Source organism: Bactrocera latifrons, unplaced genomic scaffold, assembly GCF_001853355.1.
Source record: "Bactrocera latifrons isolate USDA-ARS-PBARC rearing strain unplaced genomic scaffold, ASM185335v1 scaffold_21, whole genome shotgun sequence".
Taxonomy (NCBI): Eukaryota; Metazoa; Arthropoda; class Insecta; order Diptera; family Tephritidae; genus Bactrocera; species Bactrocera latifrons.
The window spans coordinates 1,421,026-1,444,814 of record NW_017535630.1 but is presented as its reverse complement, the minus strand read 5'-3'; the positions used below and the strand labels follow the sequence as shown (position 1 = coordinate 1,444,814).

At 39.6% G+C, this 23,789-nt stretch overlaps 2 protein-coding genes across 8 annotated transcripts in view; one reads left to right on the top strand and one right to left on the bottom strand.

The window, feature by feature from the left end:
* Positions 1-19,117, top strand: part of LOC108968330 (protein furry) — a 121,231-nt gene extending 102,114 nt beyond the window's left edge. For 3 of the 7 annotated variants that reach the window (XM_018932290.1, XM_018932289.1, XM_018932293.1), the window contains 20 exons: positions 376-474; positions 2,948-3,082; positions 3,495-3,666; positions 4,107-4,212; positions 6,104-6,245; positions 6,394-6,539; positions 6,700-6,865; positions 6,992-7,115; positions 8,976-9,539; positions 9,674-10,219; positions 10,314-10,450; positions 10,525-10,740; positions 12,031-12,537; positions 12,598-13,230; positions 13,696-13,725; positions 15,932-15,982; positions 16,220-17,191; positions 17,265-17,510; positions 17,602-17,968; positions 18,727-19,117. In XM_018932290.1, the coding sequence (XP_018787835.1) occupies positions 376-474; positions 2,948-3,082; positions 3,495-3,666; positions 4,107-4,212; positions 6,104-6,245; positions 6,394-6,539; positions 6,700-6,865; positions 6,992-7,115; positions 8,976-9,539; positions 9,674-10,219; positions 10,314-10,450; positions 10,525-10,740; positions 12,031-12,537; positions 12,598-13,230; positions 13,696-13,725; positions 15,932-15,982; positions 16,220-17,191; positions 17,265-17,510; positions 17,602-17,968; positions 18,727-18,923 (5,556 nt within the window). In that variant the 3' untranslated portion in view covers positions 18,924-19,117. The remainder of the gene's footprint in view (positions 1-375; positions 475-2,947; positions 3,083-3,494; positions 3,667-4,106; positions 4,213-6,103; positions 6,246-6,393; positions 6,540-6,699; positions 6,866-6,991; positions 7,116-8,975; positions 9,540-9,673; positions 10,220-10,313; positions 10,451-10,524; positions 10,741-12,030; positions 12,538-12,597; positions 13,231-13,695; positions 13,726-15,931; positions 15,983-16,219; positions 17,192-17,264; positions 17,511-17,601; positions 17,969-18,726) is intronic. The other 4 variants (XM_018932294.1, XM_018932291.1, XM_018932295.1 and 1 more) reach the window with 2 other exon arrangements.
* Positions 19,118-20,566: 1,449 nt separating this feature from the next.
* LOC108968329 (peptidyl-prolyl cis-trans isomerase D) lies at positions 20,567-22,399 on the bottom strand. Its single transcript, XM_018932288.1, has 6 exons — positions 22,268-22,399; positions 21,965-22,209; positions 21,713-21,901; positions 21,530-21,658; positions 21,181-21,459; positions 20,567-21,123 (listed from the first exon to the last, which is right to left on the bottom strand). Exons 1-6 carry the CDS (start codon positions 22,341-22,343, stop codon positions 20,905-20,907), a joined length of 1,137 nt encoding a protein of 378 aa, XP_018787833.1. The 5' UTR covers positions 22,344-22,399; the 3' UTR covers positions 20,567-20,904.
* Positions 22,400-23,789: the final 1,390 nt, after the last annotated feature.

Genomic DNA, 23,789 nt, shown 5'->3' with positions numbered 1-23,789 from the left:
GCTAATTTCCCGACCTACTATCAGAAGCGATGAACAGACTTCTAAATAAGCCGGCTTCACCTTGCCTATCATGAACCTGATTAGCTTATTTATATACCAATACCAGCTAAGCCAGAAATGAGCTTAGAAGCTCAAGCTGATCGGATGTGAAATTTGCCGCAGAGAATTTTCAACATTTGTTCTCTTGTAAATCTTTCCATGGTAATTTGTCAAAGTATAACAAACGTTAAAGTCAAACACTTGTGTTCGCTTTGGTAAGTAGCTCGACAGCTATGCCTCTTGGTACAAATTTTGTTATTTTATATTTTTACTTGTATTCAAAGCAAAAATTATTAAGAATTATAATTAAATTGGATATAAATTATTTAATTTCAGTATTTCCCTGACTCTGGTACGCGTGGACGTAGAGAGGGCACTGGATCGACCGAAGCCACCGAAATGATTTTAAATAATCTCTTTTATATCACCGCCAAAGTAAGTCGCCTATGTTGCTACTTTGTTGCAATCGATAGCTTTTTAATGAAGCGTCGATTATCAAGATATCGTAATATATTTATATATAGTATATATATATTCCCGTTGTGAACTGACTCTTTCTCTCTTATTCCTTGAATTTTTTGTGTTAAAAAGCTGTGTCCGGAAGAATATTCCCAGCAAGTGTTCAGATTGTGCATGATTTTGAGGGTTTCTATACTTTTCTCTTGATATCAACTTGCTCTATTAGAAATTGGCTTATTTTTCGAATAAATGAACTTGGAAAACCTTGATTTTTAAGTAGACTAGTAATCTTGTTTATTATTCAGCCAATAGTTCATAAAATGTTACAAAGCCAATACAGTTATCTTTCGAAGAACTTTTCTCTCGAAAACTCGCAATGTCGACTCATCAGTTGTTGACATCGTCCAAGCCTTTGCACCATATAGAAGGACGGGAATTAAGAGTGACCTATAGAGTTTGAATTTTGTTTGTTGTCGAGAGGACTTTGCTTCTCAATTGCCTACTCAGTCCGAAATAGCAGAAATAGCAGAGTTATCCTGCGTTGGATTTCCAGGCTGACATCTTTGGTATTGTTTACGCTGGTTCCAAGATAGACGAAATTATCTACGACTTCAAAGTTATGACTGTCAACAGTGACGTGAGTGCCAAGTCGAGAGTGCGACGACTGTTTGTTTGATGACAGGAGATATTTCGTCTTGCCGTCGTTCACTGCCAGACCCATTTGTGTTGCTTCCTTGTCCAGTCTGATATCAATATCCCGATGCTTAAGAGGCTAATCCCACGGTAGTTGGTGCAGATTGTGGGATCTCCTTTTGTGAGGATTAGGCGTAGCACACTTAAATTCCGACCATATTTTACAGAGAAGCTGATGCATGCTCCCTATCAGTTCTTCGCCACCGTGTTTGAATAGCTCGACCGGTAATCCATCGGCCCCCGCCGCTTTGTTGTTAAAAGAACTTGTCAAAATAATGTATATTATTGTTGTGCGGCACCTCTTGTTGTAGACCACTTCATCTTATTTTTCATCGACTAGGCTTTAAATGTATGAAGAAAAGTTTACATGGTTTTAGGTTGTTTTAAGTGAGTGTTCTTGCAGATTTAAAGTCCATTAAAAAGACAAAGAGAAAACCGATTTTTTATGAATAGGAAAATAGACGAAAAGGTTTCCCAGATCCAACCTATTGCTATAATTCAGTCTGATCTAATGGCGAAATGGTTAAAAAAATTCGGTCTGAAAATTTGCGTGGGGTCGTAGAATAAGATAGAGAGTGTAGACGAGTTGTTTTTACGTTGTTTACTTTTTATATTTCGAGATTTGGTAACCTTAGTAATACAATCTTGCAACTCACACCATTTTCAAAAGTTTGACATGTGTTATATTATACATTTAAAGAACGTTTTGACAAGCAAGCGTTATATGTGTTATTTGCAGTAACTTAAAATATTCTTCGCGACCAAAAAATTGTATTAAATCGCGATTCGCGCGATTATATTCTGCAACGTTCGATGTTGAATCGCTGAACTTCATTCAATTTTAGCAAATGAAGTCCCATCAAAATCTTGGTAACTGAAATTACAAGATTGTCATGTGGCCTATCATGAGATAGAAACAACTATATGCATTGGTGGACCAGTTTACAACCAATATTGCATGAACATTTAATTGTAGAATTTTTTTTCACGTTGGATATCACACAATTTGTCGATCGCTCAAAACAAGACTAGTCTGGAAAGGTTGAGAAAAATGTTAAAAAAAATTACGGAAGCGATGCGAAAGATGTCTGAGCCCGAAAGTAAACAGCAGTCGACTGTATGAGTCTTGAACTACTCATGAGTCAGACCACACTAAACTTGTTCGCACACAGAGTAGTTCCAAGCAAATGGTTTCTTGATTTTTCGCACTCATCGCCTAAAATAGCTGCATTCAAAACATCATTTTATTGAGTCTGCCACCGTATTGTCCCGACTGGTCACCGAATGACTTCTTTATATTCCCGCCTGAAGAGGCTATTGATGGCCGCACATTTTGGAGGATATCTCAATCTGAGTGGCAAAAGTGCTTCGAAAATTGGTTCAAACGCATGCAAAAGGGTGTGGAACTCAGTGAAAAATATTTTGAAAAACAGTAAAGCGATTATTAATGATAAATATTTGTTTTTGTCCTCTAGTCCCGAAATATAAAAAACAACCCTCGTACAATTATACTTTAGAAATTCTTCAAATAAATTTCTTTAGACATCTGTGCTTAGGTCGACTTATGCTCTGCTTATTGTATACTCCTTTATTAATTGAAACATTAAAACATTTATTATTTTGTTTACCACTTTGTGCTTTCATCTGTATTATTATCGTTCTTCCTAAAACTCTCATTAGTTAAATTAATGTATTTACTGATAATTTTTTTTGACAGTTTTCAATTAATGAGCCAACCATTATTCAATATTTTCAGTTTTCTGATTCGCATCCGCGTGACATTGAGGAACTGTGGGGCACACTCTGCCAGTTTTGGCCAAACAATCTCAAGGTCATTCTGCGCTATTTGGTCATAATGAGCGGTATGGCGCCCAACGAGCTGCTGCCATACGTAAGTGAGAGGCATTTGCCTTTTCCAACTACAAACCGACATTTATTTTAAAATATATACATTCATTCATATCTGTCTCTTATACACATCTAGATGTGTATAAGAGACAGGTATGGCGCCCAACGAGCTGCTGCCATACGTAAGTGAGAGGCATTTGCCTTTTCCAACTACAAACCGACATTTATTTTAAAATATATACATTCATTCATATATATATATATATACGAGCATATACGAATATGAACGAGTGTGTGCGAATATATACGAACGTTTTATTACTCGTACTCAGCGACCACATTTAATTGACGTTTGCAAAAATTTTCAATTTTCCTCAATTGTACTCAATTTTATATGCATATCCTATATACTTATATTTGTATATTGACTGAAAAACTTTTGTATTTCCGTCTAGGCGAAACGAGTTGCATTGTATCTCGCCCGCACCTGCCCCGATCGTCTGCTCGATGAACTCATGGTGGAGCTGCAGACTGTGGAGACGCTTAATTGTTTAATTGAACGCACCGAGACACCGCCATTTTATCGCTTAACAAGCATGCGGAAAGCTTCCAGTCACTCGGCTGACGGTAAGTGCTCTAAATGCTTCACATAACGGAGGGAGTAGGGCGCAAAACTTAAACGTTTGTGTTTGATTGAATGTGACGTGTCATAAATTATTTATGGATCAAAGTGGTTTTGTGGCTCATTATTCAGTTGTGGCAATAATAAGAATTATGACGTTAACACTGAAGAAGATTTACTAAGAAAAATTATAAAAATAATTGCACATTATTTATTTATATTCCTGTAATTTCCCAACGTCTCATGAATTTTATGCTAACGCTATTTATTTGTTGTGAAAAAATTTACGATGAGTAGAAAATTTACGGCCGAGCCACGACAGCTTTTAAAAGTCTTTCGTATATTTTTGAGCTGACTTCTATACAGTTTTGGATTCGAAGACAAACGAGTGAAAGTCGCACAAATATTTATCTGTACTTATAGCACTTTTTTCTGATATAATTAGGTCAAGCAGTTGGCGGAATCAATGACTCGCGCATACAGGATTTAATTGTGGAGAAAGGTACTATACATACGAAACGTCACAGTGGCGAAGATCCCATCAAAACAGGGTGAGTAAAAGTAGCGATAGCTTTTGGTAGCTTCGCTAAAATGTTATGAATTGGAGGTGGTCATGGTGTTCATTCACAGTGTTTGGATTTTGTAATAGAGACTGATGGATTCACAAGATGGATCACATTGAGTTGAAAACCTATACGTTTTTTATATACGCAATAGAGCTGATCGATTTACAGGGAGTCAAACAGAAAAATCGCATATATGGAAAATATTTTACGGATCATTATAAACAACGTCGCCTAATACCCATAGTCTCGGTCTAAACTCGGTTTCGTACKAGTGCTTTTTAAGGCGAAGTTTTTTTCGAGCATTACCCCTATCAAGTTCTCACGGCTTTTTTTGTCTGCAAATGCGTCTCGTTATCTATCCCATCCCGCACGTATTGTGGCCGATTGTAACTTTGCAAGGCAGACACGGTTTTCTCTCCACTGCGACACGTACCAGCTGTTCTTTTGCATTTTCCGAAAACCAATCGTTTCGTTTATAGCTGTACGTAAGGAGCTTGAAATGCCCTCCTACAGTTCTCTTATAGCGAGTTGCTGATGAGTGCTCTCAGACAGCAGAAGTGCAAGTTGTGCAGAAAATCGTTCGGCTATCTGTTGTGATAGCAGCTTTTCGACGACCAACCTTACTTCTCTCTGTTGACGTGCGTTTTTCGCTACACAGAGGCGGTTAGTCTGCAATAAGATACTGGTCCGAGTCGATGTTAGGACCTCGGAACGTACGCACATCTAAAACACTGGAGACGTGTCTTTCGTCTATCACAACACGATCGATCTGGTTGGTGGTTTTTCGATCTGGGGACAGCCAGTTAGCTTGGTGAATTTTCCTATGCTGGAGTCTAGTACTACAGATAACCATATTTCGGGCTCCGGCGAATTCGATCAGCCTCAACCCGTTAGTTGTTGTGCCAAATATATCTTCTTTGTTCATCCTGGCGTTAAGGCAGGACAGCTCTCATAGGTTCGACTGAAGCGCTCATAGAAGGCATTTTTGGTCCCATCGTCCTTCTCTTCAGTCGGATTGACAGTTATTAAAAAAGTTTGCTTTAAGATAGCCACGAAGTTTGTAATATCAAGAAGAAAGCCTCGAAGACTTTATAAAATATATTTACGAAGGATCAGTGAGACGAGTTGAGTGGATTTAGCTATGTCCGTGTCGATGTTCGTCTCTCGGTTTTTGAAATATCGCTCTGGAAATTTTCAAATATCCTTTTCTCACCACTAAGATGCCCATTTTTCGGAACCACCGATATCGCACCCTTATAACATATACCTACCATACAAACTAAATGTTCAAAATCAAGTCCTTACATGGATTTGTTTATTTTACAAGATATCTTCACAAAATTTGTCACGGATTCTTATCCAAAACGTTACTACAATATTTGTATAAATGTTTGAGATCGGACGACTATAGTATATAGCTATTATACAAAGTAAACGATCGAAATAAAGTTCTTGTATATAATCTTTTATTTGTTTTGGCCTGTAGTCCAAGGCAACGCCACAATCAGCGATCATATTGTTCAGATCGGACCACTATAGCTTATAGTTGCAGTACAAAGTGACCAATTAAAGTCAATATAAAAACCCCTTTATGCTATTAAAATTCGATACTACAGCCTAAGTTAAAGTTCTTTCTTGTTATTAGAAAATGTTGCCTACATTTAAGCGCAATATTATTTTTAGCCAAGTCACATACCAAAATTAAAGCTGACTTATATTACTCTAGTTTTCTCATTTTTGCTAAATTTTTTCTAGAAATTGTTTCGCTACTTTTAAATTTTGTTTTCTACAATTAACGCCAATGGCTATTGCCTGCTCATATTTAAAGAAATTATTATTACATAACAATTCATATATTTTTATAATAATTTCGCAGAACCTGTAAATCCGATAGCGGCATACGCGCCTTCACACAAACCACAAACAATCGACCGCCGCGCGGTGCTGACAAGATACGCGCTGCCTCCGGGCCATCGATACTGCCGCGACCCGAAGACATATTAATTAATGATGCGGAGGTAATATTTCCCACACACACCCACACACACTCACATACATACATGTATGCGTAACTGTCTGAAGACATGCATATTAATTGATTTACCGTATTTTTCAATGTTTTTAACATCTTCAACTTCCTATTTACATACACACACACACATACAGCTGCGTCAGGAGGAGAACGTCGAGCTGCGTTCAGCAGACGCGCCGTTGGCGCCACATCCACTGCCCATGCCGGAGTATGGCGGCTACTTCGCGCCACTCACCGAGTTCCTACCGGACGTCAGCCTGCCAATCAGCGGCTTCCATCGGTTAGTAACAATTGCATAATGCCACCGTCGGCGCGGTTGCCACGCTGCGGCTGGCTCGCTGCGGCGGAATGCTTACATTCTTCTCTTTATTTATCATACTTCCTTTTGCCTTTGCTTGTATATACATACGTATATGTATGTGTGTGCGTTGTACTTTCAGCTGTAACGTCGCCGTGATGCTGTTAACGGACATTGTTGTCGACGGCATTCCGGGCATTGATTGGACTTTGCATTTACCGTTGATGTTGCACATTTTATTTTTGGGCCTCGATCATACGCGCGTCATTGTGCGCGAGCACTGCAAGCAGCTTTGCATTAATTTGCTGGTAAGTCGCCTTTCTTTGGCTTCCTGCAGGAGCTATACTCTCGTACTTTTGCATGCGTATGTGTTGTTGTATAACTGTGCATTTTAATGATTTCAATTTAATTTGCGCGCTCCCCTTTCATTGCAGATCGTTTTGGCCGAGCATAATGACCATCTGACCGTCGCTCGTATTCTGCTGAATAGCGAAACAACAAAACTGGACTTGGGACTAACGGTGCCATCGTTGCCCGTCATTGATAATGTGTTTACAGGTATTATTTACGTTTGCAGATAATTACAAAGCGAGGCAAAATCGAAATTACGATTTCATTCAAATAGCCATTACATGCTGTGTATTAGGGTGGTGCCATTTTTACGAAAATCTTATATGATTTTTTTTTCGATTTTCAAAATAGTTCGAATAGCTGAGGAGATGAATCTAAATTTGAAAAATTATGTAGTATATACATTGTGGTAAAAAAGTACAAGGAAATTGTAAGACAAGTAATATCCACCAGATGACCGCGATTCTTCCAGTTCTCGGAACACTTCATAATCCCTTTTTGCGATGGCCTTTAGCTTCAGCGATTTTGGTTTTATCTCCTCGCACGATCAAGCATGTCCAAAGAGATCAGTTTAAGGTACTCTTTTTGAAAAAAAAAAAATTCAAGTTTATCGGAACGAGTTGAGCAAGAACGCGTTTCCTACCCAAAATCATTCGAACGGGCTCGCTAGAATTTTGCCAACTCTCTAACGCTTGCCTGACGATTTTGAAGTACCATATCCTTCACTTTTTTACCATTTTCATCAGTTGAAGTTGTCGTCCAGAACGTAGCAGGTCTTCAAGGACAGGACAGTCCTACCAACGTAGCAAAATACGGGTTTTATCATTTACACGGGAAATTTAATTCCGATTTCCGTGTGCTTTTTTGTTATGATTTATATAATAATATGCATTTTTCGTTCACTAATCGTTAAATTAAAAGATCGGTCCTACTAAAAATATCTATACGACATATTCCAAAAATTCTTATATAATAGATCATAAGACTTTCACAAATCGGCAAAGCGCTTTGAGTTGATCACAAATAGATTGATATGGCTAAAGTCAGTTTCGCCTATGACTGCGGGTTCGCCGAAGGTAAAATTACCGAGATGTTTCAATCTCATCTTACAAAGGCTGGAAAAAGGAGAAAAAAGTGCCAGATGTGTTTACCTTTGACAACTTACTTCTGACACGGTTTTTAGCCTTACCGCAGTACCCCTATTGTACCATTTTCTGCAAGATGAGCTTTGTTAAGTTATTCGGATGAGAGTGGGTGTCCCCTCTGCTAGCTTTGCAGTTGCCAGCAATTCCGCTATAATCACGCTCCCATACACTTCTAATGATGAAGTAGTTGGAAGCTATTTCCAGTAAGGACAGAAATCCGTGACCAGTCAAATGGCAGAAAGCGAAGATTTGAAGAAACCATATTGTTGTTTTTGTAATGGAATCTCTAATGTTGCTGTAAAATAAATGTACATAACATTTCCTCCAAATATTTTCTAAAAAATACCCTTACTCGAGTATAAATCCACTACATCACGTTAGAAATACATTCGAAGGTTTTAAACTTCCCGAGTGAAAGGAACCCGGATTTTTATCCCATCAAGTACTCTCATATTTTTTAATGTTATAACAACTGAGATTAGTTACATAAATTTCAAAACCTAGAGTAAATAAAAAAGAAACTATTTATAGAGTTGCCACCTGCCGTTAAATTGTTTGGAAAAAAGTATTGTAAAGGGAATATGTGCAAGACAGTTTAATACCAAGTTTAAACTTTAGTAATAAATGCTTGAATTTAAAATTTTCTAAAACACAGCGTTGCCACCCTACACCAATTTCAAATCTAAATGACAAAATAAAAAGTTAAATATTTAGATTATGAAATGTGAGCTACTGAAAAAGTATCATTAAACATATATGGGAATGGTGTTGCCACCTGGACAGAAATATGAAAAAATATTAAATTGTTTTAAATATTTAGTTTTTAATTTTTTCATTTAATTATCATTTTCCATTTATTTAAAACTTATTATTATTTTATCTCTCTCTTTTAACTCTTTCGCCATTTCCGTTTAAATTTTAGAATCTCATCAAGAGTTCGACAGTTATTTGTACAATGTGAACCCCTGCAGCTTGCCGCTCTCCAACTCCAGCGTCATACACGGCATGAGCCATAATGGTGCCGCTACGTTGACGGCCGCCAACTTGCAAAATGTGCATGCAACATATTACAACAACGTTACACAGCAGCAGCAGCAGCAACAACAACAAATCGTGCAACTACACACCAACTTGCAGCAACCGCCGCCACTAAATGCCACAGTGCAAACGCAATTGCCACAACAACAACAGCAACAACAACAACAGCTGCAAGTGCTTGGTCAACAACAACAGCAGCAGCAGCAAAATCAACAGTCCAATCAAGCGACTACGCAACAGCACCAAGTTGTGCTAAATGTCGGCAACATACAAATAAATCCGAACACTTCAGAGAACTCCGAAGTGCCGCTGATAATAGCCGACGAGAATGCGCCGCCACAGCCCGGACCCACCATGCTAATCTCGCATGTAATCAAAAGTTTACTAAAGTTTCTCGCACAAGACACCTGCCAGCCCTTGTGGAACTACGAGGATATCACCGCCAAAGGTGCGTCATACATGCATGCGGCCTTACAACCGTTATGCCACGCGCTGTTGCGTTGAACTTTGCAACAAATTTATTTGATTACTTGCGTGTACTTTGTGAAAATTTATTAGCTACCCTTTATCTTCTGATTGCAGTGTGGATGGTGAAGTCCGCCGAGCAGCTAAGCTGCTTCCTCAAGCACATGGTGAAAGTGTTTGCCGATAGTTATCCGCAGGCACGCATAGCGGAGCGTTGGGCACAGACGGCGCTGCAATTGGGCTTATCTTGCTCGTCACGTCACTACGCTGGGCGTTGCCTGCAGATATTCCGCGCACTCAACGTGCCCATCAACTCGCGTATGCTCTCCGATATATTGTCACGTTTGGTCGAAACGGTGGCCGAGCAGGGTGAAGATATGCAGGGTTATGTTACGGAGCTGCTGCTGACGCTGGAAGCAGCCGTTGATAGTTTGGATTCCGATTTCCGACCGCTGGATGTCATGAAGGACATCTTCAAGAGCACGCCGAACTTGAATAACAAAGATGGCGGCCCCAATTCGATATTGCCCGGCAAGAAGTCGCCATCGGGTGGCATAGCACCGCAATCGCCGAACTTCTCCGTGCAGAGTCATGCACGCAGCACTAGCTATTCGGTGACATATTGCGCACGCAAGAGCACCAATTCGCCCTGCGACAAACAAGGTGCGTTCGTTGGCACTCAAATCGCAAAAATTAACAGTTACTTTTAATTACAATTTCATTTGATTGTCTATAAAAATGTATTCTTCATTCACAGTTGAGTTGCGTAATCGCGCATCTGGCATTTCGTGCATGTCGGAGCTGGAGCGAAATGCCGCCAAGTTCGGCGGCTCCGCACTTTCACGCTCGCGCAGCGCACAAAGTTTGAAAATGCTGGGTGACAGCGCCACACAGGTATTTAATTAGCCTCAAACTTTTCTAATTTTACTGTTGACGCTCATTCCGCTTCTTCTTCTTTTTCCACACAGGATGACAAAATGACCATACTGGCGCAACTCTTTTGGCTGTCGGTTTCACTCTTGGAGAGCGATTATGAGCATGAATTTCTGTTGGCTGTGCGTTTGTTGACACGTGTATTGCATCGTTTGCCCCTCGATCGGCCTGATGCTCGGGATAAAGTTGAAAAGCTGCAACAACAACTCAAATGGACCGGTTATCCGGGTGTACATGCGCTGCTGTTGAAGGTAAAGTGTGATATGACTACAAGCAGAGGAGTTTAGGGGTTGCTAAATGTCATTTCACTCAAAAAATCGAAAATTGTTGTGCTTTAGTGGCCACCTGGTTTTCATTTTCTTAGTTAATACTTCTTATAATAGAAACAATCTCTAGACTCACTGGGCCATAACATATTTGACCTGTAAGGAAGCCTTCCAAGCGAGTTGGCCATTCCTGCTCTGCGGTTGATTCGGATTCACACCGGTTACCTGAACCGGACTGTCGTAGAAACGGACTATTAGAGTTCGAAACTCATAGCTTGTGCACATACTGCGATCACTAGAATCGATCAGTCTAGAAACAACTATATTAGGTTGTCAAAAAAGTCTTGCGGTATTTTCGCTAGTTGGCGCTGAGAGTGCGTAGTTCTTGTTTTATTCGTCACATCGGATCATGCTATACCTTTTTGGAAAGCTCATTTCACGCGCTAACACGTGTTTGATTGATAGTCGTTTCTTTTAAGTCGTTCGTGAGTTATAGCGTCGCAAACATGGAGCAAAGTTAAAAGAAAATGCGGCATATTTTACAGTACTACTACGATAAAGGCAAAAAAGCATCTCAAGCCACCAATCAAATTTTTGCATTTTATGGACCCGACACAGTTTCCATTTCCACCGCACAACGATGGTTTCAACGTTTTCGTTCTGGTGTAGAGGTGGTCGAAGATGCGCCACGCTCCGCTGGCTGAATTGGTCGAAAGAGACCGTCATAGTAGCAGCCGAAGCATCGGTCAAGAGCTGGGCATGAGTTTTTTTTTCTTTTTTTTTTTTGTTTGAACAATTGAAAATTCAATAAAAATACCGCAAGACTTTTTTGATAATCTATTATATAGAATATATATGGGTTATATATACGTTAGAACTAAGACCAGCTGGCAGTTATATCCTTTAGTGGTCCGGTTCCGACAAATGTGCCGTTTCTTGAAGAGAAATGAACAATTGGAAAATTTCAGAACGATATCTTGGAAACTAAGGGCTCGTTTAGCGTATATAAAGACAGACGGACCAATGGACACACCGCTCCCACAACAGCCGGCCCTACGTAACTGAAACAAACCCGGATTTTTTTCCGACCAAAGACTGTCAACTCGGAAGATTTCTGCCGCTACAATAACAACAACAACAGACGGACAGACACTCTTTATAGGCTGCGCCTCTGGTGTCACAAACTTCCCAGCAAACCTAATATAAATTGTTGCGGATATAACTACACCGTTATGCATACTCAATATAATATACTCATAATCTCATCATTTCCAGGGTTGCACACACACTTCAACATATGAACCCACCATAACGCTACTCTCACAATTCGCACCTATGCTCAACTTGCCCGTCTGCGATCCCACACAAAGCTGCGCCTTCCCCATGAACGTCATCTCGCTGCTGCCCTACATGTTGTTGCACTACGAGGATGCCAATGAGATTTGCATACGCAGCGCCGAGAATATAGCACAAGTTTCATCGGAACTTGGCGCCAAATTGGAGAACCTCGGCACCGTGATGACGCTCTACAGCCGCAAGACATTCTGCAAAGAATCGTTCCAGTGGACCAAGTGTGTGGTGAAATATTTGCATGACACCTATGCACACATGGGTCTACATATGTTGGCCTTTCTGATTGAGGTGCTCGAGAAGGGGCCGCAACAGATACAGGTGCCGGTACTGAATGTCATACACTGCATGTTGCACTATGTGGATCTCTCCGCGCCGCAAGCGCAAACCATCAATAGCGATTTATTGCGCGCAATCGGCAAATATTTGGACGTGAGTATCTTCTGGTACATTATTATCGTTATATTAAATTAATTTTTATCACCTCCGCAGACCGTCAACTGGAAGGACGCATTAAAGATACTGAAATTGATTGTGACACGCAGTTCGTCGCTGCAAGTGGTGCCGCCAAGCGAAGGTTGTAGCGCCGGTTTATCGTTGTCTTTCTATGGCACATATCCGGATTCGGATATGTTCTGTAAAAAGGAACTTGCTGGTCGCACTATGGAATTCACCTTTGACGTGTCGCAGACACCGCTCATTGGTCGACGCATACTGCTCAAAACCGATGACAATCCCGCCATTACCGGCGGCACGAACTCATCGAACGCCTCTACAAACACCACCGTAACGACAGCGAGCAACGCCACCGTGTTAAATAACGCCGGCGCTGGTGTATCGGGCGCTGTCGGTGCGCAATCACGCAACGTTGGCAATATGACAGCGGCGGCGGCACAGGGCAATTACGGCACATCAACGGGTGGTGCACACTTGCAACAGCAGCATAACAACAGCGCTGTGGGCACACCAAATTCACCACGCCGCAGCGCCAGTCTTTCACCGGCCGACTCGGCTTCGCTTAGCGGCTGGAAGCGTCCATGGATGTCGCAGGGTCGCGTACGCGAGTGTCTAGTGAATCTGCTAACCACTTGTGGTCAACGCGTGGGCTTGCCGAAGTCACCATCGGTATGTATGCGCTGCCTGTGTGCCATATACTCACCACAGCCGAACGTGCGTGTGCTTTTCATGCACCCGTTGAGCGCGTATCCGCTGTGTAATGTATTGCAGCTAAATTGTGAGGCGCTTATTGTTTAATAAGCCGTTTTTTGCTTAGTGCTGCCACCATTTTCGGCCAGTGCTATGGTGAAATTATTTAAAATTTCGTTTTGTTTTTCGTTAACTTGCGTTGAATTGCATGCTAGTTTCTTAATTGGTTATACATACATACATATACTTATAATGATTTCCCTTAATGCCCTTTTACTTCATTAGATGTTTCTCACATGATATTTTATGAGACATAATATTGTATTCATCATAAATTATTATTAACCTCGCGATACCCGCTTACCATTTCTTATTTTATTTCCATGTTAAATTCGTTTCGTGATATACAAACAATTATTGCTCCATGTCAAAATTGTGTTTCAGGATGATTTCATTAACTCTATTTGCTCAAAGGTAGGCGTATGAACCACTTTTTTCCAATTTTATTAATCCTACACAAATTTCTAGCGTTTACTTTGGCTTCGCTTTTTTGTTGTTGTAACACAATTTATTTTTTGTTTTCGTCGCATTATTCATCACTCGTTTGCTTTCGTATTTTGTTTTATTTGTTTTTTGTCGTTGCTTTTGTTTGTATTTTTTTATTTCAATGTTATTTTCAATCAGTGTGTGTGTTCGATTGCGTTTGCTGGTAGCTTGCGGCCGCTTGCTGATGCCTTGACTACATTTGTGAAAAAAATATTTAAGTCGAGCTTGAGCTTGCATTCTTGAGGGTGAAAATTATTTTATAATTTTATTTTATAAATTTGTATATTTTTTTACCATCACCTACATATAAAATACTCGAAAGTTGCTTAAACATCGACTATATAATCCTTATAAATATCCCAAAAATGCGCATGGGTTAATTTGGAGTTACTCAAAGAGAAATCTAGATCTAAAAAACAGAATCAACGGTTTTAAGGAAGGCAGTCCTAGAGTGAGAAAAATCAATTAGAACTTGCTCAGAAATCGAGTTCAACTCACGCACAGCACGCTGGAGAGGACATAATCTGCTAATTTAGTTTACAGTAAAATGGGAAAAGAGACCTGCGACAAGGCTTAGGAATATTGAAGTTAATTTTTCCTAACCAAAAACTAAACAGTCAATAACTCTATTCGATCCGTCGATTTTCAAGTGATTTGGTTTAATAGCAATAAACGAGTTTCATAAGAAGTTTCAGAAAAGGGTATGAAATCAACAAACTTTAAGAAGCGTAGGGCAATTTTAATACAGAACAGAATCATCATTATCAAGTAATATTAGGTGCGGTTAGCTTAGATGGCTGATCAAAGATCGTTCGGAACTGCTATATGTAGTTCTTTGTGAAGCCAAAGAAAATAAAAACTGCTTGGTTCGAACTTATAATTTGCACAGCAGTTCGGCGGAATATCTGAAGGTATGCTCTCCAGTTAAGAAAGAAGTGTTGAGTTGTTTCCAACTCATCCTCTTCCATACAGCTTCTGCAGATGACGTCTGGTAAGATTCCCAGCCTAACTATTTGAACGCCAATAGGGCAATGGCCTGTTATTAAAAGCTCCACAACTAGGAAAAGGCTAGCGTTACTGAGAGCAATGAGAACACTAGATCTCTTGCGATCGATCTTTAGCCAAAAGGCTTTTGCGACAGCGCATGTACCATGATGGCCCAGCGCTGGCCAAACTTTCGCAAAGCCTAGCTATCTAGTAGTAGAAGAACAGTGGATACGGAAGCACCGACCGCTCCTATTTTACCGATAGCGGTTCTAGGGTGCATTTCTTGCTAGCTCTTCAGCATTACAAATTTCTTGATATTGCTCAGTGACCTCGCACTCGTACAAAAAAAATATAAAAAATATAAAAAAAGACATTGATAGCGAGGTTAGGCACTTTTTGGCCAACCCTGAACGCATTGTTAATCAGTTCAAGATCAAAGTCAGGAAGTCTGAAGCTGGATTTGATAGAGTGCTACTGACAGTAAACCAATCCACCAACCTTTCCTCAAAACTTTGGCCCATCCTCAAAGAAGCTCACTGCCGCTCTCTTGCAACGGCATCTTCCTACCCACAACTCTCTCGCCGGTATAAAAGCAGAGAAATAATGGGGCTGACTATGGTGTTGTAGAGCCAGAGGACCACTTTCGGCAAGAGACTCTAGCTTTTGCTAACGGCTCCTCTACATTAGTACTAGGCGATCGATGCCTTTTTTTGGTCTCTCTTCAATATTCGGCCTCCATGAAAGCTTCTATAAAGTAATATTAAATGAAGGCAAAATTCGAAATGAACTGCTAGAGAGAATCTCTATCTAGGTTTTCAACGGAACAGGTTATCAAAATTTGGCTTGAGTAATACTAGGTCGCTAACGAAACCAAGTTGAGAAATGTGTTCAAATTTAACTTAGAAGCTAGAAAAGTAGTTGTTAACTCGCTTTCAGTGTATGCTAGACTTAATAGAATTTCGCTAAAATCGCGGATCGCGCCTAATTGTAGACTACCAATTTCATTCAATGTGTGCAAGCTTTCGATGGCCGCTTTACATACTCGATTTGAACCGAAAACGTTTTTATTATAAAATTTCCAAATTATTTCGTTGTTTCTGTTGTTGTTTTCAACTTTGCTTACACCTGCCACATTGACTGCTGACAGCAGTCACTGAGCACATCGATCTTAACGGGATCCATTGCAACCAGACAAAGCGTAAGCGTTATTATATTTTACTTTTTATCAGTTACCTTTAAATTTATTTATATAGTATATATATACTCATATATGTATATATGAAATGATTTCTTTAGTGCTTTAACCGTGCAGCGGATGTTTCCAAAACACAAATACACCATGCACTTGCATTTGTATTGAAAGCATTGTTGTCTGCAGCGTGTTCATGAACATAACCTTAAAAATATTATAAAACACTCGCTCTCTATTATGCAGGTGATCTTCAGTCAATCATCCGATTTAATGGAACGTCAATCGTCGGCTGCTTCCTCCACCGAGGAGACTTCCGGCCCACAGGGTGATCTGAGCAGTGGTTCACGCCGCGACGATGGTCAACCCGACTTTACCGTGTTCAAAGATTTCGATTTTCTCGAATACGAAGACAGCATTGCCGGCGAATCCACGGACAATTTCAATTGGGGCGTAAGGCGGCATCAACTCTTCGAGGGCGATGAAGAGCGCCTCACATGCGGCAGTGGCATTGGCGGTGGCGGCGGCGGCTCCAATAAAGGCGGTCATTCGTCTGCGTTGGAGGATAGTTTCAGTGAAAAGACACCCATATTAAGTAAACGACGCCGACAGACGGCAGACGATTCATCCGATGAGGATGGTGAATCGGAATCACCCATCGATGAAGATCATCGGCAATCATTTTTAAAATCCGCCTACAATGTCGGTCCACCCACATCGTTGAGTTTGCGCGAGCGGCGACGCCGCAATTCGGTTTCACGCAGCGACACGAGCGGTTCCAGTGCTGGCGATTTGGGTGATATAACACCATGCAATGCATCGCCACATTTGCCTGGCATAATACGTTTTGGCGCGCCCATACGCGACGAGGCGGAGGAGAACTGGCGCAAGCAACTGCAATTGATGCTGAGCAATCAGCCGTCCGCGCATACTTCTGAGTTGCTGATGCAATTGTATCGACTAATTAAAGAGTTGACCTTCAAGACGATCAGCATCTCGAAGGAGGCGAAAAAGTATTTTACCGGTATTGGTTCGCAATTGGGCAATCGCATATCTTTGTTCACCGATCTGCTCAGCTCGCGTGCCGATCCGCCGCGTGTGTGGTGCAGTGACATACAGACGACCACGCCGCGTCTCTTTGAAACGCTGCGTTTCAATGTCTTAGAAGTGCAGGAGCATTTGGAGACCTTCTTCGATCGCAAGGATCAAGTGCTGGAGGTGCGTGTGTTGAAGCATTATAATGCAATTAAACTAATTTCTTAACAAATATATATATTTTTTGGTTCTACAGTGCCTCGATGCGGTGAAGACGTCTTGCAAACTGTCGCTCTTCAACGAAGCCGACGTGGCAGCATCTAGCATGGAGTTGGCTACCAGCACCAATATTGGTTACATGACTTTCGATCCGGCCTCTTCCGAGGTGGTATTAGATCTTGGACGCGCTTTATACAAGCTAATGTTCCAGCTGCTGTTGCTCATCGAGTCGAATCACAAAATATCTTCGAATGTTGTTAATCACTTTAGGATTAATGAAAATGTAAGGTTCTCGACACAAACAAGCGATTTTATTATTTTTTTTTTATTAAAATACGAGTATTTTAAATTTATGCATGCCTTTTTGCTAACAGATGCATGACATATCTGATTTATACGCGTTGGTGCGCGACGCTTTAGTTCGCAGCGTCAGTGAGGCCGAGCTCGAAAGTTTCGAAGCTGCATCGACATCCACCGAGGGCGAACATACGCCCACACCCTCTCCGGGCATACCAATGACTAGCGAGGAATTCGAGACGACACTGCAAGAGCTGATCGAGGCGCAGAAGTGGTCCGTGGCTATAACACATGTACGTCAATACAAACGCATCTCACAAATGACTGCGTCCAATCCGAACCTGACAATCTTCAGTTACAACAATTTGGATAGTCGTTTGAAATTCGATGAAATGTCTATTATATTGAACGCCTATGCGCAGAGTATCATGAAAGATCGCACAGGTATGCAAATTATTTTGAACTGAACTTTGCCTTAACCTCAAAAAATAGTTTTATACCCTGAACATGCTACATTACTTTAACACAGAGTTTGTAACACACTGCAGGAAGCTTCGCAGACCTTAGAAAGTACATAAAAATCTTCGTCGTCATGAGTTCAGTCGATTTAACCATGTCCGTCTGTCCATTTGTTTGTAATATATGTATATAACTAGTTGCTCCGTTTTTGAGATATCGATCTAAAATCTTGCGCAAAACCTTTTCTCCCGAAGACGTTGCTTATACGTCGGAACCGCTAATGTCGAATCACTATAGCAAATCGCTGCCATACGAACTGTTCAATCAAAATAAAATTTTTGTTGGTGATTTTTTTTTATTTGACGACATATCTTCACAAAATTTCGCATGGATTATTGTTCAAAGCAACGGTACAATCTCCGAACAAATTGTTCAGATCGTACAACTATAGCATATAGCTGCCATACAAACAGATCGATTAAAATTTAGCTTTTGTCAGTAAAACTTGTTTATTTGAAAAGTTACCTTCACAAAATTTCGTATGGTTCATTGTTCGATGTAACTGTACAATATCCGAACACATTGTTCAGATCGGATCACTACAGCATATAACTGTCATACAAATTGATCGCTTAAAATCAAGATAAATATCTATTTTTATCATTTATGTTAGAAGAAATTTCTCTGAGAAGGGTACTATATATTTCTTGCTTTTAATTAATAAAATTATATTAAATTTTCAGAGGCTTTCATCGTTTCCAAATCGGACTCTGAGCTCTTCGAGGTGTACGCTATACTTTCGGAGAATTTATATCATGTCTCCAGCGCGCTGACGACCATGGAGATCAACATGAAAAGCTATTCGGGTAGTTCGGCAGCAGCAGCTGCTGCCATTGCGGCGGCAAGAGCGGAGAGTGGTGATGCAGTAACAAATCTCTAAGAATCCATTTAGTATTAATACTTTTACCGAGTGAATCATCAACCGAAAATAATTAAAATGAATAATATTAATTAAAGAAATAATTTTAAAATTAATACATAACGCATACATATACATAGCTGTAAGAAAGACAACAACTGTTGAGCAAATAACCGTGACACCGTTAATAAACACATCGGTTAGACGAGATTTTAGCAATAAGCACAGTGCACAAGCGAAAATAAGTGGTTAAATTTAGTTTAATATTTTAGTAAGTAACATTTAGTTGTGCAAATATATATGCATGCGTAAATATATATTTTTTGTTAGGAAGTGGAAAAATATTTACTATATGCATATAATGCCAATTTATTTTTCACGCATGTAAACGCGAAAAATTTTGAAATTCGATTTGTTTTCGTGCGGTGAGTATTGAAATTTTGTAAACGATTTAAATTTAATTTTATTGTGAAAAAATTTTGACACAAAAAATGTTGAGTTAAAAAAATCGCGTAAACTTTAAATAATTTTATTTATTCAATTGCTGTTTTTTTTTTCTTAGAATTTATAATAATAAAATTATTGTGGTTAAGCGAAATTTAGTTAATTTTTTCATTCAACAGGTAATTGGAGGCGTAACTATTTTTTGAGGTTATCTTCATATTAACCTGGATTGCATTTGGTGAGCACAAGAATCTTTTTGAATGCGTTTTTTTTGGTTGGAGATAAACAGGAAGCAGTTTAATATGAAAAAAAAAAACAACTACAACAATTTTGATTGCAGGAAGCAGTTTAATATGAAAAAACCTACTATAAAAATATTAAATTCTATAGCTACAACAACAAACTCAGTGCAAACTTTTTTTCAATTAATATCGCCTATTAATTCAACCCAACAAGCAATTTCCAATATGTAAAGTTATAACCTCAAAATTGATGGCCATAAAAGCAGTATTGCTCAAAATGGGAACTCCATAAAATAGCAAGTTAATGAAATTTATGAACAAAACCGTTATTTTTCATTCCGAGTGTAATTTTTGGATAGCATGTGGCAATTGGTAAAATCAGACAGCAGGTAAGAACCGTTCGTTTCTTTTAGATTAGTAGTGACTCCATTGAGACCAGACTCTTGTACAAAAAGTAACTTGGTAAAATTGTAAAGTTGTTATTTTGGTTGTAGCGGCGAAATTCTGTCAAGTTGACAGTCGTTTGCCGGATCCGTTATGGGAACGGTAAAGTTGAAATGTCTAAACTCCTCCAAATACCTTATGAATTATTGTTACGTTAGTCCGGTATTCTAATAAACCGCATTCACCAGTTTTTGTAGTAATCCTTTAGGATGCCTGCGCTTGTCGCTAATTTCAACAAAATATATGATCCCACTGACGATACCGCCTCCAGTGTCTCGTGCTGTGGGGCTACCAAATGCTTAAAGCGTACACTTGCCAATGTAGACCAATTGTACAAGAGATGACGTTGTTGTAGCGGCAGAAAACGTTCTTGGCTGGAAAAACTCAGGTCCGTTCCAGTTACTTAAATCCGACAGTCGTGGGAACGGCAAGATGATTGATTGTTTTCGTTGTGCTCTTGGCATATCGTGCAGTCTTCTCCGAAGTTTTTGCCGAATTAATATCAAATTTTCCACAAAATGTCTTACAACTGTATTTAATGTCACTGAGTAGCCTCATTTTGTTTATTGCCAAACAATTTGTTGGTTAACATGTATAATGGGATTTAAAAGGGCAAATATAAAACAGCCTTGTAGTATGTACTTAATATACATATGTACTAATTAATTATATGTGTGAATGTATGTTTGTTTGTATGTATATGCCTATCTATAATCTATATATTATAAATGTACTTTTCAACAGAACAATTTACAAATAGTAAAAATTATATATGTACGAATATTGTGTGAATGCATGTAGACAATAAAAAAGCAACAAATAAGCTTATTAATATAGCATCTAACACGTTTCGTTAGCGACGTCCACTATGGTTATTTGAAGAGATTTTTCATCGCCTTCTTTTGTGATTGATTGTAGTTGGAGAGTAAACGCTTGGCGCGTGCTAATTCACTTAATATGTACTTATCACCGGGCGTTATTTCATTGGCGCGATTTAAATCGGCAATGGCACATTCATACTCTTTCAAACCGATATTCGCCTGGCCACGGCGATAGTAGGCTTTGGCATGGTCCTCATTTAGAAGAATCGCCTAAATATGAAGGATTGTATTATTTATACACAAACAGAAAGTTGTGTGGGTACGCACCTCTGAGCTGGAATGCCTGGCCTCGAAATATTTTTGCAACTTCAACTCCACCGCCGCCAAATTTGTGTTATTAAGTACTGAGAATTCGTCTAACTTTTTTATATCTTCCTCAACGCGTGGCGTAGCTTTGTGCTCCTTTTTATCGAAGCGTAAACGTAAGAGATTGTAGTAACGATTCCCCTTGCGGTACTTACGACGCGCCTCGGGGAATTTTTGTTGCGTGAAAAAGTGATTGCCTGCAGTGCGTATGCTCGTTAGCAATTTTACCATATCTTCAATCTACAAACATGGACATTTAATTTATTTGCTAAGAATCATTTTACGCTGCTGATTAAACAAGTATACGCACATTATATGATTCAAACTTTTTATCCCAATCACGTGGGTAAGGCGGCAATTTATCTTCAGTCTCGTCGTTGTCCTGGAAACCCCAATCCTCCCCTGGATGTATTTCGCCACAATCCGTAATTACTATATCCTAAAAGTTGATTTTTACTAATCGAAATTTTTTAAGCATTATACTCAAACTAACCTCCTGCGGTTTACCATCATCCGACGTAACGAGCTCCATGTCGGATACAATGGATAGACCACGTAAAACTTTGCCGACGACCACATTGGTGCCGTCAAGATTATTGCTCGACACAGAGACAACAAAGAATTGAGAATTGTTGGAGTTTGGCTCACCATAGTTAGCCATGCTAATAGCGCCTTCATCGTGCTGCAAAACAGTTTGTTGCAACATCAGCTGTATTACTTTCGTATAAAATCAATTACTAGTTACATTTAATGTGAAATTTTCATCCTCGAAAATTGGTCCATATATGCTCTCGCCGCCGGTGCCATCATTATTGACTACGTCGCCACTCTGTGCGACATACAAACGCGTTACCTTATGAAAACGCACGCCCTTGTAATGCAATTGTTTGCCCATTCTTCCATTGCCCTTTTCACCGGTGCAGAGCGCACGAAAGTTCTCCGCTGACTTCGGCACCACATCTTTGCGCAGCTCTATCACCATTCGTCCAGCTAGACAACAGGTGCAACATTAACTCAGTTAATGTTTTAATAAAATTTATAATGTTACCAAATTCATTTCCAATAGTGATATCCAAGTAGACCAAAGGATTGGTATCACAAACCGGCTCCAACAATGTATCCATTTTAAGGAAAAAGAAAGCACTTATCTCTTAAAAAGCCAAACAAGTAGAATATAAGGATGGAATGCCGCTGTTCGTAAACACAGCTAATATCGATGACAGCCATTTATCAGTATCGATTGTTGTAATTTACGATATAAAGCTAAGCGTTTGGAATAATTTAAATGTTATTTAATTTAATTTCATTTGACATTTAGTGAAAAAATTGTCCCCAATTTTAATTACAGCTCTTTATTAGTTATATTTTTTAGTCTTTTTGTAAGATCTATGCTAGAATAATTGAATAATTACGGAACATGTACCATCTCTACGATCGTAGGTAGCCTTAGCGATGCGTCATCTGTGCGTTAGCGTCGTGTTTATCGATATGTGCACTAGTTATTTATATTTCGATAAAAATATTTTTCCTGACACGAATCACATTTTTGGTTTGTTGTTTGAATCTGTGGGCATGGCCTCAAGACCATTGCCTACTGAAGCTTTCTGAACAAAACTCGGTCGATTTTTTCAAATCTTCTTAATAGAATTCTATTCTAATTTTATTTAAAAAATGTTTTTTGATTTAATGTATTCCATATTTTAACCAGATAAAAAATCTTATTTTATGATTATATTCACAAAAATTCTCAAGACCTGAATTCGTCTCTAGGGAGGTCTATTACTTGTTTCAACCTCTTAACCTTACCTTATGGTATGTATTTAGACCCACTGCGTAGACTTGATAACCGCTGCAGAGAAGGCAAGCTCGTCAACCAGAGCACTTCCACATATAACTTTATACCGGGACGTACTCAACTGAGTTGGACTCGGTCACATCTATATAGTCTATAAATAGCAATTGTTTGAAATTCACAAGAGTATATAACCTCTAAAGTAAATCCTCTCTCGACAAACAGAAACTAAACTCTATCACAAGTCATACGTCATCCCCGTCCTGCAATATGGTGCAGAGGCATGGAGGTTGACAAGATCTGATTAATCGACGTTACGAGTTTTCGAAAGAAAAGTTTTGCGGAAGATTTATGGTCACTTGCGCATTGGCCGCGGCGAATATCGCATTCGATGGAACCACGAGCTGTATGAGATATACGACGACATTTGCATGATTCAGCGAAATAAGAGACAGCAAACACTTCAGCTTGATCGGTCAGTTTGCGTGGCAGCTATATCCTATACTGGTCTTACCACCGGGACCCACTGACTGTTCCGCCAAATGAATCCTCACCTCGCATTAATGGACCCTAATCCAGAATGCATATTTGCTAGAAGCCAAAAAGAGATGAGAGAGGAATATAAATATCTGATCTAAATAAATAAGTTTCTTTAAAAAACAACCTCTTTCGGCATATTATCGATTTCGGCTACACGCTCCATATCATTATAGATGACGCCTAAACCACGCAATACATGACCGAAGGCCACATTAAAGCCGTCAAGATTATAACAAGG

Coding starts and splice junctions, on each gene's coding strand:
- LOC108968329 (XM_018932288.1), bottom strand. CDS start 22,343: ATGGATACATTGTTGGAGCCGGTTTGTGATACCAATCCTTTGGTCTAC. Junction 22,210..22,267: donor CACTATTGGAAATGAATTTG/GTAACATTATAA, acceptor CCTGTTGTCTAG/CTGGACGAATGGTGATAGAG. Junction 21,124..21,180: donor CCAGGCATTCCAGCTCAGAG/GTGCGTACCCAC, acceptor CTTCATATTTAG/GCGATTCTTCTAAATGAGGA.